General features: G+C 37.5%; 1 protein-coding gene across 1 annotated transcript in view; it reads left to right on the top strand.

Moving 5' to 3' along the window:
- usp43a (ubiquitin specific peptidase 43a) overlaps positions 1-19,043 on the top strand; it is a 128,397-nt gene that overhangs the window by 11,120 nt on the left and 98,234 nt on the right. The window contains exon 2 of the mRNA XM_011473836.4: positions 1,825-1,977. Coding sequence (XP_011472138.1) covers positions 1,825-1,977 — 153 coding nt within the window. The remainder of the gene's footprint in view (positions 1-1,824; positions 1,978-19,043) is intronic.

Raw genomic sequence — 19,043 nt, 5'->3', positions numbered from 1 at the left:
ATTGGAGCTGTCAAGCCGTACAATTTTAAGCCAGATAACAGCTCAGACGAGGAAAACAAAGTCGTAAATACAACTAGTCATATACAAGAATGGAGCAGAGCAGGGAAAAATACTTAGAAACGTAATTTCAAGCTTAAGTTTCTAAATATATGTCCTTCATCATCAGAAAAATGGCACAAGGACATGTTAAAGACACGACTGTCATCAGAGTGGTTTTTTTAAAGCTTGTGTAGCTATAAGAACAGAAAACTATACGTAACGCTGTTGATGAAACAAAATGTCTCTTGGATGGCCGCATGGATTTGGAGTCGACAGTCACATATCTGTCGGGTCACACTGGACCCTTTAATGCGGAGTTTAAGTATACTTTTAAGACTTATGTGTGGTGAAACTGCTTTGGGTAAATGTTCTGTTCTGAATCCGTTTGCGGGTCTGCTCCCCACCGTCCAATAATAATAATGACAATAATAATAATAATAAATTTTATTTCAAGCGCCTTTCAAGTCACCCAAGGTCGCTGTACAAGGTTAAAATAAGAAAAACAGAATAAAACATCAATAAGAAATTAACAGAGTAAAACATGAGTAAACATAAAGACATAATAAAAAAACATTTAAAATAAATACATAAAAAATTATAGGATAGAAAAACAGACAGACAAACAGACAAATGAGGTTGCATTAACCAACATCACAAAAGTTCTGCTGTGTTGGAGATTTTTGATGCTACTTCAACACCAGGATATTTTCAGTTACCTTGTAACGACACAAAACCGTTAGAAAAGGGTGAAGATTGAGGATTTATTCCCACAAATTGTGTGGCATTTTAGTTTTTAAAGTGTGTTGTTATGCTCCAATATACTGTAGATGATCAGAAGAACTGATGCTCTGAAGGACTTCTATCATTTTCCATATTCAAGATCCCTTGAAGAAAAGAAGTAATGTAAGTTATGAGTAAAGCATTAGTGAAGTCAGACACAAACTCAGTTTTTACTAAATAAGCTCAATGAATCCAAGGACAAACTTTTTTAAAACATCATTCTTCTCTTTGTGTGTCATCATGAGACTCCTCAATCATTCTTTATATTTTAGTTCATTAAATGTGAGTTTTCTCACTAGTACTAAGTTTGTTTTCAATTACGTAGCATTTTTTTGTAGAAATCCCAAAGACAACTTTGAGAAAGGGGTCTTCAAATACAGAAATGTGGCTCAGGGTTATTAAAATAAAAAACTTGTAACAACAAGAATCGGACCATACCAGTTGGAGACCTAAAGAACCATGTGATAAAAGGCTATTGCAAGATCTACTGAACCTGGAGCCAAGACCTTTACATTGTGGCGGTTATAGCTGTGTATTAGAAATCCTACAGGATGGCGCGGTGACTTTCCTGCTGTTTGGGCACCGTCTGAGCTGTGCCGTTCTGATGCTGCTGTGAGGAGAGCAGCTGTGGATGCATGTCGGTACCCGAGTGTTCCTCAGTGAAAAGGCCTCCCACAGAGAGCGTAATGAGACAGGAGTCAGTATGACATGGTTCCCTGAAACAACAAGCTCTGCGAGCTTCGCCACGGCTCCGCAACTCCTCTGCCTGGTGTTTCGCTGAAGCACAGATGCGTGACTGAGCTCCTGGTAACTTTTTGGGTGAAGAAGAAAGTTTCTTTGGATGAAAATCTGCCTGTCAGAGAGCCTGTTGTTGAATATTTTCAGGACTTTCAAGCAACAAGCATTTAGATTTGTGTCAAGAGGGACATATTCCTTCACTCATCTTAATTATTTGTGATTTGAGGAAATATTGTAGACTGACTTGAATGTGTCCTGTCTTTTTAGAGCATTGTGGCCAAATACAGCTCTCAGTTCCGGGGAAACTCTCAGCACGATGCTCTTGAGTTTCTTCTCTGGCTTTTGGACAGAGTTCACGAAGACGCCAACACCAACCCTGACAACGGCAACAACAGCAACAAGACCAAAGCCAACACCAGGGTGAGTCTGTGTTTTTGTTTTAAGTCCGCAATTAAGACTGTTGGTTTCCTTAAAGTCCTTCTCTGATCATCTTTTGATCTTCTTTAAAAGCGTTTCCAGTGATGTCCTAATCATGATTACCGTGTGCAGTTTTTATCCAAAAAAGGAAAAAATAAACCAGTTCTTGATTGAAACATTTTTTAATACATAGTTTCTGTGGAGCAGCAATAGTTCATTAGAAATTCGCCTCTGAGTTGTGGGCGGGACTGTTGGCATGAAGCAAGCCCGCCCCCCTCTTCCCCTCCCTGTTACTCAGAGCTGAGAGTGGGGAGTTTGTGGGCATCCCAGTGTATTATTTACATAAAATATAAGCTCTTATTCAAACTGAATTTTTTTTGTCTGCCTCTGATTCCCAATAATTTGAAAAACGAAATTCTCAGAAATGCAATTTTGTGCTTAATTTTCTTAACATATGTCCTCAATCATTAGAGAATACCTCAAGGACATGTTAAAAACACCAAAGACACAACTTTTATCAGATTGGGTCTTTAAACTAAACTGATTTTTATCCCTTTTCTTTATCTGATTTAAGTCATTTTTGAGTTAATCATAGAATTAGAAACAAATCTAATCTTTTTTATATGATTTGATTACCCGTATTTTCCGGACTTCCGGACTCCGGAGTATAAGTCGCTGCGGAGTATAAGTTGCACCAGCCCAAAAATGCATTATAAAGTAGAAAAAAACACAGATAAGTCGCACTGGACTATAAGTCGCATTTTGACGGGAAATTTATTTGACAAAATCTGAGACCAAGAACTAATAACTTGCACAACCTCATATGACACAATCATAGCAGACTGTTTATCTCATAATTTCACAGTAATTCTTTCTCATATTTATTTATTTATTCCTTTCATGAAGCATCATTGTCCAACTAATACTCTGTTTTCATCCTGTATTTGTAGAAACAGTTGTCATTTTTATTACATTTCTGAATCTATGAAATCATTGGAAAATAGAATATTATGTTGTTAGCCTTCAAGATCTTACTGTAAAAAAAGTTTGCTGATTCTCTGAGTCACTTAACATACTCTTAACACTTAACATACATCAAATTTAGCCAGGAACATCATCTCTGTTCCTCACAAATGAACATAACAGGAGGGTAAACAATGTATTTATTTCAATTTATTTCTAATATAAGTCGCTGCGAAGTATAAGTCGCATCCCTTGCCAAACTATGAAAAAAAGGGCGACTTATAGTCCGAAAAATACGGTATTTGGTTTTATTTCAAGCAAAAACAAACAAAAAGGACAAAAAAATACACAGAAATATCAAATCACTTCAAGATCTAAATTCATTGATTGGAAATTAAAGAAAATGGAAGAGAATGATGCTATCTTCTTGGCAATATAATCATACATAGACATAAGCATCCATTAATCCATCAAATGTTATGATTGTTTAATTAACAAACAAACAAAAAAACAAACTCCCCCCCCTTTTTACCTAGTTGTCATAATCAGATTCTTAACGTCCTCTTAAAGTTTTAATTCTTTATTTATTCCAAATGCCAATTACTCATAAAGTAACAAAGATGAAGGGCTTATTGATTATCATCAGCAGCCTGAATACAAATCATGTTGTGATTTATCTTCGTGAGCCAACATCTGAATGGCATTCCTCATCTGCTCGGTCATTTCATGCAGTATCTGTCTCCCTAGATTGAGCTGAAATGGGATCGAGTCAATGCTGTGTTGCTTTCAGGGTCCGTGTTGTCATGAATCTGTGTGAGCAGCTCTTCTTTTCCCTGTCGGATGGAAGCGGAGAAGCTCTGAAAGTGGTTTGACATCCGCCTGGTCTTTGTTTCTGTCTCTGTGGTTCACCTTCCAGCCTCTCTCCTGGAGTGGAGCCAGGTCTGTACATGAGGCTTTGGGAGGGAAAGAAGGGCAGACGTGTCAGAATGAAGATGAGGATGATGAGTTGTGCTTGTCGTCAAAGTCGCGACTACAAAATGTGTCTTTGTTGCTTAGATTTGCCAGTGATCTATAGGTTTTTTTCTTCTAATATGTGTCAAAAAGAAACAAAAGCCACTTTGATCAGAGTGATGGTGATGCTTTGTCATTTCATTGTTTTGGTGCTTTTCTGTCCCACTATGTGGCAAGTTTAGAGATGTTAAGAGATTTATTTCGGGATTTTTTTGTAGCAAAAATATTCTTTAGATGTTTAAAAATAGATTCCTAATGAAATCCTCTGAGATGGTGATTTTCAAAACACTGAAAATGATCCTCGATTACGTTAAACAGTCGGTGATTAAACCTGTAGGGTATATAATCACACTAAAGGGAACCCCACCAGTGATCTATCAAAATAACATTATGTGAACAGCTCATGTGCCTCCAAATCTATATTTGATTGAATAAACTTACATATATTTAGATGCATAAATAGGTTATTCAGTGATTTTGTGATGCAAGAACCAGCTCAGAGTGAATGTTCCTTCCTTGTACTCCTTTTTGTACTTGAGATAAAAATATCCCAAAGAACAGAGTCTCTTTTTCCCAAGTATATCCATTTAAACATTTACTTTGAAACATTTGTTAAAGTTAAAATGAGAAGTACCTTGGTGTAAAAGATGTTTAGCTTCTCCTGTTGCTTTTGGTGTTTCCTTTTTGATTCTGAACCATATTTTGAGATGGCCGTACCGGAGAGTGCTGATTAAAGCAGTGAGAGGAAGAGGAGGAGAAGAAGGCGGGTGTGTGGCTGCTTTGTTCGGTCGCTCCGCCTGGGATCCTTGACGGTGCCGCTCACAGAATTACGATCAGAGCTGAGAATCTATCTTTTCTTGCTTGGAAACCTTTTTGAAACTTCTGGCAGATCAGCAGTTTATTAAAATAAAAAGTAAAGTTTCTCTCTCAATTCTGAGGTAAAGGCTTACTATTTTTTATTTTTTTATTAGCTGCAAAAAAATAAATAAATAAAGAAAATCCACTGACCTGGAACAGACCTTCTGTCAAATGCACAAAACTGACTGTTCATTTGTGTTGGCTGACGTCAAGGTTAATCATCACATATTATTTGAGTTTTTTATGCAAAGTAATTGATTATATATCAGTTGAATAACAACCAAATTTTCATCTAACATTGTCATTTGAGAAAGAAAAAAAAATATTTTCAGTATCATGTAAGTCTCAAAAAACAGTTAAACCTGTTCATATAGGAACTCACATTACTGGTTTTTAATGGCATATAAATACAAATGATCAAAAAATGTGTAAAACCTTATATTATTGAATGCGGTTTCTGAGTTCAATGCTCTTGTTTTGGAGGCTATCAAAGTTCATTTTACTCTTCTTTAATTTTTCCAATATGTTGTCCCTCTGCTTGTGCTCACATAATCTTCCAAAAAAAGGACTCTTGTCTTTAAGTCTATCCCTTTAAAATTCTAAACAAATCAATAAATCCAAAAACCAGTAAAGAGTTGTAAAAAGTAAATGTTTTAAACAAAACCTTATGGGCAAAACCGCTTCATTGCTAATATCTCTTCTTTAGCTTTTCCTGCTAAAATATGGCGGAAGAGGGTCGGAACTTTGTAAGAGTGAAGGCTATTGGCATTTTGCCATCCCGTGTGCCTGAAGGTGTTCAGAGGAAATCTCTGATGGGTTTATATGGCTAAAGAGGGGGCAACAGACTCTTCTTTGGAACTTGCTCCCTCTTAGTGGACTCGAGGATGCTTCTGCTGAATTTCTCATAGCCAGTGCAAAATTAAACCCTGCAGAAAGCTTGGAATACGTGACCAGCATCAGAGGACTGTCGGCAGGATCACTCAGGGTTTGACCTGGTCTGCTGTCTGCTCAGAGGGGATGTAAACATATTATGAAGTCGACTGGACTGCTTTTAGAGAAACTACTTGATTACTATATTTCTGTTTGGAGTATTTGATTTAGAAAAAAAATAGATGTTTCCACTCATAGTGGACAAACTAGATGCCCATAATGGTTTTGATCACATTTTAGAGTTTAAATCTGTTTTAGTTCTTTAAAAATATTCTGTTACAAGCAAATAAATCAGGAAAATAACATGTTTTTTTTGTTGAAATCACAGGTTTGGTTTATGTGTTCAAGTGTTCTTGGGCAAGACACTGAACCCCACATTGCTCCTGATGGTTATAGGTTGACAGACACCAATGTATGACAGTGGAGATGTCATCAGTGGGTACATGTATGGGTGAATGTGTGAGTGGGCCCTAAAGCAAAGTAGAATAGGGCCATATAAGTATATGCCATTTGCCATTTGTGGCTTCATCTAATCTGCTTAAAATTCAGTAGACCATCAGGTCTCCTCTTTATGTTTGGTAAATTACATTTGTTTGCCTGTGTGATAACGTCAATCAGTTATCCTGATTCTCTTCTTAAAGCTAAGTAACTTCTCACCTGAACAAAGCAATGGTTTTGTTTGTTCTAGTCTAGAACAGAAGCAGCCGTTTGAGACCCAGGAATCTGCGCTTTGGCTCTGGAAAGCTGGAAAATGGAGTCAGGCTCCATCTCCTGAATAGAATAGAACTTAAACTATTGATCCCACAAAGGGGAAATGACCCAACAGACTCGCTTGGTGAAAAGGGGGTTCTTGAGAACTTCTGGGTTGTAAACCTCATCTCTTGAATGACATCTGACTTCAACACACAAGAAGTCGGAACGTTATCTGAGAATTGACCTTTGCTGTAACGAGAAGAAAATTCCATCCTTGTCTTGTAGTTAGAAGGCACTTTGTCTCTGCATTAATTACTGGATCATAAACTAAAGAAAAGACAACATGCTATTGAATTGTGAATTTGTGAGGCAAACAATTGAGCTAGAGCACAGATTCAGGATCATGTATGACTGTAATCTTACTCGGTCAGTGCTAATGACCACATTATAACTCATCAGTCCCATATTTGATGGCACGGAAAATCTCTGCGATGGTCTCTGTGTGAACTCAACACACAGTTACACGAACAGACTAAACAAAATGTTCAGAAACAAGATAGCACCCAGCAGAGCTTAACCTAACATTTCTGCTCTTACGCGAAAATGAATCCTTATCCAGAGCAAAATCAGGAGTTTTTTCTGTCAAGACAAACTGTTCACTTGTTGCACTTAATCATCATATATGTCTGTCATCAATGTTTCGTAGCCAAAGCTGTTGCCTGCATAGCTGTATTGCCAGAGACGTGTTTAGTCTTCAACAGATATGATTAGAAGGATGAGCAAAAAATGTTGAAGTTGTGATTTTCAGACGCTTCGATTTATTTAACCTAATCTGTTCTTTTGTTTGTTTGTTCGTGTAATAACAGGAGTGAACACATGGAAGTTGAGAAATGCTCCACACTTGCTTGTTTTCCCTCTTTCACCCCAATGCCTCATCGGCAGGATTCCTTACCAGCCAGCAGAGAAACCAGATTGAGGTCAAGGCTTCATGCACGTCCTGGATTATCACTCTTTTCTCACTTCTAGTAAGACCTATTGGAAAAACAAGTGGGGGGCAGATCAGATTAGTGTGTTCTTTCTAGTTTACATGTTGGTACTGCATCAGGTTTTGATTTTCAGATGGAGTGTTTTAGCTAATTTTTTTTGTTTTTCAATGTTTTAAGTGCAGATACATCTCCGACTGGTTACCTTTTTATTAAAGTTCTCATCTCTGGTGACATCTGCTCAACTGTTGTCAAAAAATGAATGCAAGTTTCCAATCGTATCCACTTTATCCGTTGAGTAATGAGAGGGTTGAGAAGCTAGAAGTGTAATTGAGTTTCACTTGGCTTTTGCAAAAGTTGCATTAAAATGTCATGTTTTACCCTGTGGAGAGTTATCGGATAAGTGGTTTGCCAGTGCAGCTCCAGTACCAAAGAACTGTCAAAGGGCTGTTTAATTGTTTTTATTTTATTTTTTTATGTCAGTGGTGGTTGGCCTTCTTGCCCCAGGTGGTTTGAATGTGCAGGAACCCCAGAGACGGCAGGAAACACTGTGAAATATTTGAGATGGTTCTGGTGAAGTGAGCAAGCCCTTTTTAGCCAGGGACAGGAATGGTGAGTCTGATAGTTTTCCATGAACCGATGACTGGATGGGAAAGCAGATGTCAACAAATGAGAGGTATCTGGTGATGGATGAGAGTGTCGAGAAGAAACTGATGGGAGGTTTTATTTAATGTTTTAATCAAGAATGTCCATCATCTGGACACTAGTGCTCAGATGCAACATGGGCCTTTCTACTCTCAAAGTACAATATGTCAGCATGTGGGAGTATGTTTTAGTGCGGAAAAACATACAAAAGATCAAATATATTCAGATGATTAAAATAAAGAATGTTCTTTGGGTAAGACAGAAAATTAGGTGAGTTGTGGGGATTGACTATAGAGAGACCTGGACCGAGTACCGGTAAGTGTGATGTCACTCGTAAAAAAACAACTTGCTTCCAGTTAGAAAGAAAAGAAGTCAATTCATTCTCCATTGTTCTGGGATATGGACAATGTCAGTCAACAATGATTGGCTCAAATCGGTTTGAGTCATTGTTTCTATGGGAACCACTCTCCCAATCAGGATTGACCTTGTTGGAAGTCCACAACCCTTACGCTATAAAGCAGGCTCGGGGGAATCTGTCAGTCAAACATTTTGGACGTTCAACATGAGACCACGTCATTTTTTTGAGGCATCCAATTGGCCACTTTCTAACCTGAATAAATTGAACTACAAAAAACATCGTGGAGAAAAAATTAGGATCGGCAAGAATACGTTAAAAAGGATGGAGAACAAGAATGGTTATTCTGACAAATATAATCATTGAGTAATAGCTGTTTATTTCTCAATAGAAATTGGAATTTTTACTTCTTTGAGCTAGCGGGTCCTTCCTGTTTGGAACATCACTTAGTCCAGTTCTCATATACAATCAATGATTCTGGGACATGGTTTTTAAGTTTATGTGAGGTTGATTGTGATCACTTTGGCTGTTGAAATCACATGATGAAGCTTGTGTGGGGTTGGAGCTTAATCTGTGCCAAAGAAACCCAGGCTTTACTCTTCTACTTGAATGCACCACAAAATTAAGTAAGAATTAAAGATTTTAACTTGAACTTGCTACTCTTACAGGTTCGCCAGATTGTCTTCCATTGACCATTTTATTCTCCGTGCTGGCATCTCTGCTCAAAGCAGAGCAACAGGCCTGCAGTTTTCGGATTTTAAGTGGAAATGTCATATTTGAGATGCTACAAAACACTCCTGACAAAGGAGGTCATCGAGTTTGGAGACAGATTTTAGTTTGAGGACCAGCCCCCTTTTCCTGTTTAGCTGTTTAACTTCCATTATTTTTAGAGCGCGTCTCTATCCGACCCCCACCTGCCCGTTACAATCAGCCTCATTCTACTGTTCTGCAGAGGCGTGCTGTGAGTTTATTGGTATCCACGGTGTGTTTACGTGATAAAACCACCTGTGACAGTTCTTTTGTAGCCTTTGCATCACCTCCTAATCTGTGAAGTGTGTACTCTCGCTGCATTGTAGTGCACGTAACAAAAAGGAATTGTTGCTTGAAATGAAGACATATTTTCACTGTGTAACCTTGACGTATGTCTTTACTATTTTCTGAGCCTTAATTGAGTCATCCTTCAAAAATTCTTTGAAGTAAAAGAGAAATCGAAGTCAAAGATGTTGGGTCGCGAGCTTTAAAACACCAGGTGGATCAGGTGTCTTTAAAAATATTAAAACACATCTACAAAGGGAATCCTTGGACTAAATACCACAGAAAGCCACGAGGGGAGAGAATAAAGGCAGACCCCCGCGGGAGGGGAGAAATTTATGGTTCTTGTACTGCAGGAGTCTAGCATTGAAAGTCGTAAACTTGTGAAGCCTTTCTTTCTATAATCACTATTATTAGATCATCTTTGTTTAGCTACAGAAACATTTTAGTATCTGTTGGATATTTATTAACTTCTGTAAGTAAAAAAAATAAAGTTTCTCAAATTTTTATCAAGCCAACAGTTTTTTTCTTCTCGATTCTTGAAGGTTTTAGATTCCGTCTTGTTTGAGGCATCTTTGTTCAGGTGAGGTTAATCACTCTGTGTTTTTGGTGTTGCGCAGGGTTTAGATCATGGACCCTTTCTCTTTCCTTGTTGAATGTTTCTTTAAGGCAGCCACGGCGTGAAATAAATGTTCGTTATGTTGTAATCTGCAAATTAACCTGACACCTGCAGGTTTTTAACAATAAAAGTGAACCGTGGGTAATCTTGTTTTTGTTTTGTTCATGTCTGTCTCATACGAAACCTGACATTGTAGCCCTCAAAACGGTCAATAATTAACAACTGAGGTATATAGTTACTCTAGATAGCATTACTTTGGGTTATCTTGTATTTCAGAGAAACCCTGAAAAACTGGTTTGGGCGTTTATCACGTCATTACACACAAAGTTGTATTGTTCAAACTCTTTTACCTTGGTGGTTTTGTTTGTCTTCACACAGAGACATTTTATTTGTCTAAATTCATAGTGGTGATTCCCAGTTAACTGCTGCTGGGAAACAAACTTGCATTTTCAAGGTTCGATGTGCAAACCCTTCAAATAAAATTGGAAACTGATGCCTGACAATTTGAACTCCTCTATGTCTCTCTTTTTTTTATCAACATTATGAACTGGATGCCAGAAGTCATGAATGTTGGCTTGCATAAATCAGAATATGCAGAGGTTTGGAGGTGAGTGATGTGATGCGGTTGCCTGCCTTTTAACAGAGGAACACACTGGCAGAAATGTCAGTCTGTCCTCTGAAGTGGTAAGCACACTGAGAGACCTTCAGGAGATCCACAAATGGCAACAACATTGGCCCAGTAATTGATTTATGTTCATGAAACCGCAGCATGTTTGCCCTCCTGGCCATTCCACGCCCTCCGCACTTTTCCACGTCTCACAGATGGTCAATTGCGTGTTTTTAGGAGACAGTTTTTTAAGTGAAAATTGTGTAAATCCTTAAACGCCATCAAGCCGTACAGTGATGACCTTGCCTGCTCTCTATTGTGTTGGACTCAGGCCACAGGATTTAGATTTTGGTTCATTCTCCATCTACCCTAAGACAGCCACTGGTTGGTGTTTAGCCCTCAGTGTCTAGCATTGAGAGGTATTTACAGGAGCAAATTATAATCCTTCCGAAGTGTGAAGGGCTTTTCTGGTAACACCAAATACTTTGGGGAGTTTAGAAATGGCTAATCTGGGTGCTTATGACGCTAGAACCGCCCAGTGAAGACGCTTCTCAGTCAATGGTAAGCCTTCCAATTCTTCCGGTCAACATTAGCTGCTGCTGGCAGATACTAAGTGAATGTTGAAATGTCACCACTGCTTCTTGTTGAACTTATGTTAAAATTATATTTCCAATGTCAGATTTCAAGTGCAGGTTTCAACATTCATTTTCATTAACTTTTTGAGATGATTTGAAAACGTTTCAGTCGTGTTTATTGCTCTCATTAAGAATATTGTGGCGTGGTTTTACTGCAGGAGTCTCACTTTGTTTGTTTTTTTTGGTCAAGGACATTTTAGCATTATGACTGTCATTTATTAGGGGGGAATTTTCTTGATTTTCTCACCATGAGAATCTTTTTCCTGTCAGCGTTTTGTCAATTCCTTTTTCTTATATTCTGCTGCAGAGAGAGGAGCTGAGGTTTGTATGAGGAAGTCAAGAGCAGCAGAGAATTATGCTGGAGTGTTTCAGGAAATGTGAGCGCTGGAAGACAGTGGTGAGATGTGGTGTGGGTGTGACAAGAGTTTAAGTGGAGGTGGGACTGGACTTATCGGATCAGCGGTGATGGACAGATTGACAGATGAGGTTAGACAGGAGTCTCTGTGGACCAAGAGGTTTGGACCAATGAAGGTCAGCAAGACAGAGTATCTGTGTGTAAATGAGAGGGACTCCAGAGGAACAATGAGGGTGCAGAGGTGAAGAAAGTGGAGGACTTTAAGTGGGATCAACAGTCCAGAGCAACAGAGTTTGGAGAAAAGGTGAAGAGACGTGTGTAAGCAAGTTAAAACCGGTGGAAGAAGGTTTCAGGTGTTAAGTATGACAACATGAAAGAATGAAGAATAAAAGAAAAAGTGTAGAAGACTTGTGATGTGAGCAGCAGTGTTGTTGGTTTAGACTTGCAGGTCTTGCAGGTTTTCCAGAGACCATGCCTTATCTTGTTGATTACCTGGATCAGGTGTGTTTAGCCAATGAGCTACAATGGCAGGTTGGTTGAAAAACATGTAAGACACCGGCCCTTGAGGCCTGGCATTGGACACCCCTGGTCTGAAGAAGATACAGGAAGCAAAACTGAAGATGTTGAGGTTGTCTTTGGGAGTGATGATGGTGGATAGAATCAGGAGGGAAAACATCAGACTGATATCTCATGTTTGCTGTTTTGGAAATATATGCAGGGAAGCAGATTGAGATGGTTTGGACATATTTGAAGGGACAGGGATTTTGTTTGATCAGGAAAGAGACCTAAAGAGGACGTTTATGGATAAGTATGATGGTATCTATGAGTGAGGAGAAAGCAAAGGAGGGTCGGATGGAGGCGGATCATTTGCCTGTGGGGGTGAACCTGACGGGCAAAGAGGAAGCAGGACAAACATTTTTTGAATACAATTCATATTTGTGGAATGATGTTTTGTTTTTGTTTGTTTTATTTCTTCATTCAACAGTTTCAAACGTTTAGTGTTCTGTCTAGTTGCTAAAACAGCTGCAAATTCCATCGGGTTGGTTTAATGGGAAATGTGAAAAGAGTGCAGTGCAGCTCACGTGCCACTCATCTTGTAATTAAACAAGGACAGGTTATTTTGTAATTGGTTGCCCCATAGTTTTACTGAGCTGATTGAAATGTTAGTGGAATTATCAAATCAAGATCCTCTGCAAATATTTTGTGGTGTCAGTTATAAGGACTGCACTATCATTGTAGACTTTCAGAGAATTCATGATTTTAATTTATTTAAATTTTAAAAAATATCTCTTAAATTATTTTATTGTAATTTTATGACAAATTGCATTTTGTTTGGTCACTAAATCAGTTTTCACATAGCTGGAGATAAAAATTAAACTAGGCCTTTTTTTAAATCTATAAAATGACAAAGTATTTTATAAACAAACTTATTTTATTTTTTTCCCTAAACAATAGATGAAATAGTTTAATGGAAAAAAACAATCAAGTCTGCATCTTTTAAGTGAGAACAGCTGTTACCACATTTGCTGCAGGGTGATCAGTGTTTGCTGGTCTTCTAATTGAAGCAAAATAGGCACATGGATGAGCTTTAAATTGGTACAATCCAAATAAAATAAGCCTTGCATGCAGGTTTATTCAGTTTTCCCTCAACATATATTCCAGTGTATCCTTGGTGCCCAAGGGCTTTTTCAACAGGACTTGTCACTGCGATGGAGTCTGACCTGTTTCTGTCACCCGACTATCATTATATCATCGTTCTGAACTTGGTAGGAAAAAAAAAAAGATTTAATTTCCCTCAAAATCCAGCCTATAAATTGCGTACGCACTTTACAAAATCAATTGAAAAAGAAAATAAAAATAAATCTAACTTGGAATTGAAATAAAATTTCAAATAATTTGCTAGCTGATGATTGTGTGGTCAGTTTGGTGATGTCTATTATCAGCTATGATGCCTGACAGAGGGGAAATGACCAAATCTTACCAATAAGCCATCCCGGGTACATTATATATGAACATTGATTTATATATAAATATATAACATAAGCTTTATCTAATCTGCAAAACTTGGTTTTTCTGGGGTTTATTTTGCAAAATCTACAGCAGTCTATGTCCAATTCATATTAAAGTAAAGTCCAAACCACATTAAAAACATTTGTAATTCCCCCTTCTTAATTTATGGACTCAGCATTTTTTAGGAATCATGGGTAAACAATTCAGTGACGTGTGGTAAAAGTGGAGCAACAAAAGCTGATTCATTACTTATTCATCACAGCTTCAACAACACAATCTGTCTTTGGGAGTTGAACTGTCAGAACATTTTAAATGAGATATGAATGCTTATAATGGAGGATAAGATTTACTGTTATTTAGCTGAAATATTTGAAAGAAATCGAAAAGCAAACAAACATTTCTGTTTTTTTTCGTTGCTTGTTGGAGGAGAGTGTAGTTGGAGTAATTAGTTAAGGTTTTTCAGTTGAAGTCCCACTCCCATCATCTTTCGATCTGTTATAAAAGTTTGTGGCCCGCTAACTGTAGCACCTATGTCGCTGCTGCAGGCTTTTTCAAACTGCAGTTTTTCATCTGCTCCTGATTCACAACGATTTGAATAAAGATATACTCGGAAAAACAATTTTAAGCTTAATTTTCTTTATATATCTTCCTCCGTGACAAAAATGGTATAAGAGCATCTTAAAAACACATTTTCCAATGAAGAGGGTCTTTTAAATGTTTTTTTTTCTTAAGTTTGAGTTCATGTTTCTGTTATTCGTGAGATAATCAGCTCAGCTTCATGTTGGCATGTGACATCGAAGCCTCCATTTCTCTGAATCAGTGCTGACTGAGAAATAGCCATTTCCAGTGCTCAGATTAGACACACACACAGACACACAAGCCAGATTTGTCTGTCAGAGCTCTGTCGCCAGCTCTTGTCTCAGGCTGAATTTTTTTTTTTCTGCGCAGCCGTTGTTTTGGCTCTCCTGGCATCACCATAGTAACAGCCAGAGAGAAGCGAGTCTCTTACACTGCTGTTGTGCCTCTGCCTGAGGTGAGTGAGTACCTCCAGAACCCTCAGGGGACAGGTCTGAGATCAGAGAAAGATGGCTTGAAACCCCTCTCGGCGTGGACAGCCGCAGCAATAAAGAAAGGGCAGCCGACGTTGAAAGAAACCTCAGCCACGTCTGTTCATTTTTTTCTGGAGGGGAGTCAAGGGAGTCATGATAGCCGAAGGAAAATAGAGGAGGAAGGGTTAAAATGCCTGCGGTTTGCACCGTTATCTCTCTGTTTGCCTTGTTAGCATAAGCCAGCCCTGAATGGGTTGAATTAGCAGCTGCCCAGACCTGAAAGAATAGAGGTGACTCAGCTGGTTGACCATGCAGACGGACGGCATTTCTTTCATTCCTGCTCTTTCAGGCCGGCCGTCTCCCCTCTCTCTGTCTGGGGTTTGGTTTGCCCTCCCCCCAAAATCTTTTGGTTATTTTTGCTTTTTTTATGCATCTATAAGTACAAAAGAAAAGTCTGATGCTTAATAACCGATATGTCACCAGCGTGAATTCAAATGAGAAATAAATATAATAAAAACATTTACAAAAACATGAAATAAGCAAAAGAGAAGATGGTAGCTGATTTATTAATTAATTTAAAATTCTTTATCAATACATTGTGTGGACATGGCATCAAATGTTGCATTTTTTGTATTAATTTTTTTTAAATAATTTTATTATTGCTTTATATTTTTAATAAGACATATTTAACTCTTACATAAATAGATACATAACCCCTTGTTTGTAGGTCATTGTGATTTTTTTTCCCTCTTTTTTTTCTCCACCAACCAAAGGATTTTTTTTTCTTTGGTTTAAGTTTAATGATACAAACAAAACCAAGAATCTAACACAAAGACTAATTTGTCCAAATGCCTGCTAAACACTAAAATCTTCATATGTGCCACATGCATGCATGAATTCTTTGATGTTGTTGTTTTCAAATACTTAAAAACTTACTGTAATAATTCTTTATGTACCTCTTATACTCAATACTCGTGTCTGAAAGGTTAAAGAGTTATTTTTCGTTTTTTAAAAAGTAAAATTTGACTTGGTTTTTGCTTTTTTGTTGGTGCTCAAATCGGATAAAATTAAAAAAGGAATTCATTTGTTAAGAAGTTATTTTTTTCCATTTTTACATGTTCATTGCACCCATTCATGAGTTTAAAGCCACAGCTACTTGGAGGTTCTAATTCTGAAGTCATCTCCATCACACTTGACTGCAAGACGCAGATCCATCAATTTCTCTTCAAGATGAGTTTACATGTTGTGTTGCTACAGGTCTTTCATAAATCAAATATATATTTTTAAACCATTTCCTGTAATAAACCTGTTCAGGCTGTAACCTGCCTTTGCTCAACAGTAGCTGGGTTGACTTTACAAGCCCCTTGACCCCGAAAGGTAATCAGAGGGTTCTGAAGCTGGATGGATGGATGGATGAATGGATGGATTTATGTCATTTATTGTAAATTTTAGGTCAAAAGGCTTTGCTTTTTGAATTTATACAAAGCAAGATGTTAACATTTCTAAATGTAAGTTACATCGTTGTTCAGTTTCAATCACTGGTCATATAAAGGCCAAGATTCATACATTTAGATGTAGAAAGATAATTTGACAAATAATTGATAAACACTAAAAGCAAAAGTTTATCAAATTTAAATCTTAAACCAAATTGATATGGAAAGTTGTTGGGCAGTGAGTCAAACTAGCGTTTATATCTTCAGCAGCATTTTGTTTCTTCAGAAAGTATTTACATACTTTACAATTATGTTTTTTTTTCAATTTGTAACTTCAGGGTCATGCTTTATATGTGACACTAAAAGATAAGAATAGCTGGAGTGACTTTCACTCTTAATTTGTGTTGCATTTGTCTTTTTTTTGGACCTGCACCTTGGAAAAACAGTAAAAGATTTCACTCTTGCCTTTTGATGACAAACTGAAGGCTATTTCATTTCAGTCTGTCCTGGTTTTCAGTGAACGCAATAACAAAAACAACTTGTATCGAAGCAGAGAGGGGAAACTAAAACAAATGAAAAAGAATCAGTCTAGGGTTATTGGATTTTGTGTGAATATGTGCATGAAAACGTGAATGTTTGACTGTTTGAAAACATTGGAGTTGTTTCTGACGGTAAAGGTGAGCATGTTAAGTGTGTAAAATCTTTTTGCAGTCTGAGCTAATTAATTGAATCAACCTTATACATCTAAACTTTTATACTAAAGGTTTTTTTTGCTTTTGGAGATTATATGAAGCTATAAAATCTAAGTTCATGTTTATGTTAGTTTCTTCAGTCTTCTAATTTCTGTCCAGATGAAAATGTCCATTAATGCTGCTAGCCTGTTTCTGACTTAAATTAGGTTTGTGGTAAACTACTCCCCACAAGGGGACACCAGACCAACTCAGTGGGCTTGTGGTAGAGTGTTCGCCCTGAAACTGGAAGATTGTAAGTTCTAATCATTAATCAAATTTTGAGTCATACCAAAGACTCTTAAAAAAAAAGGCACTTAGCCATGGGGTTGGATTAGGGGGTTAAACCACCAAATGATTCCCGAGTGTGGCGGCTGTTACTGCAGCTCACTGTTCCCCCAGGGGAGATGTGTTAAATGTGAAGAAAACATTTTACACACCAATGTGTGAGCACTAATGAGACTTTAAATAAACTTTAACACCATGAAGGTGTTGTGATGCTCCTCTGCTGAGTTATGGACCCTCTGCCTGCAAAACATTGGAACATGCAATAAACTGATACATATCTCAAATATCTCAAATTCTTCTCTGCTGTTGCAGAGAAAGTCACCCACAAGTGGTTGGACTGGTTGTGTTCTGACTGTCAGTCGTAGCATATACTGTATACGCAGACAATACATCACAATACCTCTTTGAGAAAACTAATATTTAAAAATCAAATGGCGCTTAAATGCTGGTTACTCGCCTTTTTTTCTTTGCAATAAAACTGCAATAAAACTTTATTTAGAAAACACAAAATGTTCTTTACCTGTCATTTTTTTGACATTCTTTTTTTGTATATATTTGTTTGTGTTAAAAATGTTTTATCTGCTGATTGAGGAACACAAAAAAATCTTTTTTTTCCTGTTGTTTTGATGAATGCTGGCAATACTTCTCTTTCAGTCGTCAACCTGGGACATTTCAAACACACTGATATTGTTTTTTTTTGTTTTTTTCTGCTGGTGATCTCATTGTTTCCTCCTCCTGATGAAATCCTCTCCAGCTCCTGTTGAAGCTCACTTTCTTTGCCTCCAGGCCAAAGCATTTCATGGTTTGAAGCAAAACCAACGTGTCCTTTAACACAAACCCCAAACTCTTTTAAGTTGCTGTCAGAATGCTTTCAGATTTTTGCTCTGTTGAAGCACACATACACGCTTTTTTAGAAAAGACCACTCACATTAATCCAGACTCCCACTCACTCCCTGCTGCTCTGCAAAGATCTTCAGAAACGTTGCACATGACTGCGCGCTATGAGGAATCAGCTGGCTTTGTTGGCAACATATGTTTTCATGTCAAGGTTTGGAGTCTGTGGATCGCTAGGGAGAAATTTCACTTCTTCCAGCAAGTAAAAAGATGGCACGGGGGGGGGGGGGGGGGGGGGGGGGTGATGAGGTGGTACGCCTTAAAAAGGTGATGATCGTGCAGAATTTAGCTGCAAATGTTAGTGGACTCAAAAGGACAAAACCTGAAAAAAGCTTACATAAGACAAAATCCAATATTGTGACAAGAAAACTTTGCATGGTTCCTTAAGAACGACAGATGGCAGTTGTAGTATTGGAATGTATTAAGCAGCAGTGAACTTATTCAAGAAAAGCTTTTCTTTTAGTTGTCATTTTTGTTTATAACACACCATTTACAACACCTTATACATTTTACAACACATTATTATTATTATATGTATTTGGAGATTGCAATTAGCTAATGAATTATTGTAATAAAAGAAATTATAAAAAGATAATATTGAGTCCATTTACACACCCTTTCCAAAAAATTAGAAATAAGTCTATTCATTTCCACAATTCCAGGATGAGGTCCAGTGTGAAAGCCACATTTTCAACAGTTTTTCACTTGTGTGCAACATTAATTTAAATTAATGGTCTGAACTTGCTTTTTACTGTCTTTTTATAACAGTTTATTTAAAATAAGATTTAAGTCTACCACCTTTATTAAAAATAAAACAAATCCACCTTAATACTGTAGCCTGCATTATAATGTGTTCTGAGGTCGGTGCTGATGTGTGAATCCTAAAAAAAAAAAAATTATTTTGTCAGGAGCTGGGAGCAGCACTTTAATGTGTCTTAAATCTTTTGGCAGTCAAGGCTTTTTCAACAAACTACCCAACCT

Source organism: Oryzias latipes, chromosome 1 (genome assembly GCF_053564925.1).
Source record: "Oryzias latipes strain Hd-rR chromosome 1, Olatipes_Hd-rR_3.1".
NCBI lineage: Eukaryota > Metazoa > Chordata > Actinopteri > Beloniformes > Adrianichthyidae > Oryzias > Oryzias latipes.
The sequence above is the reverse complement of the archived record's forward strand: the minus strand, read 5'-3'. Positions and strand labels throughout refer to the sequence as shown.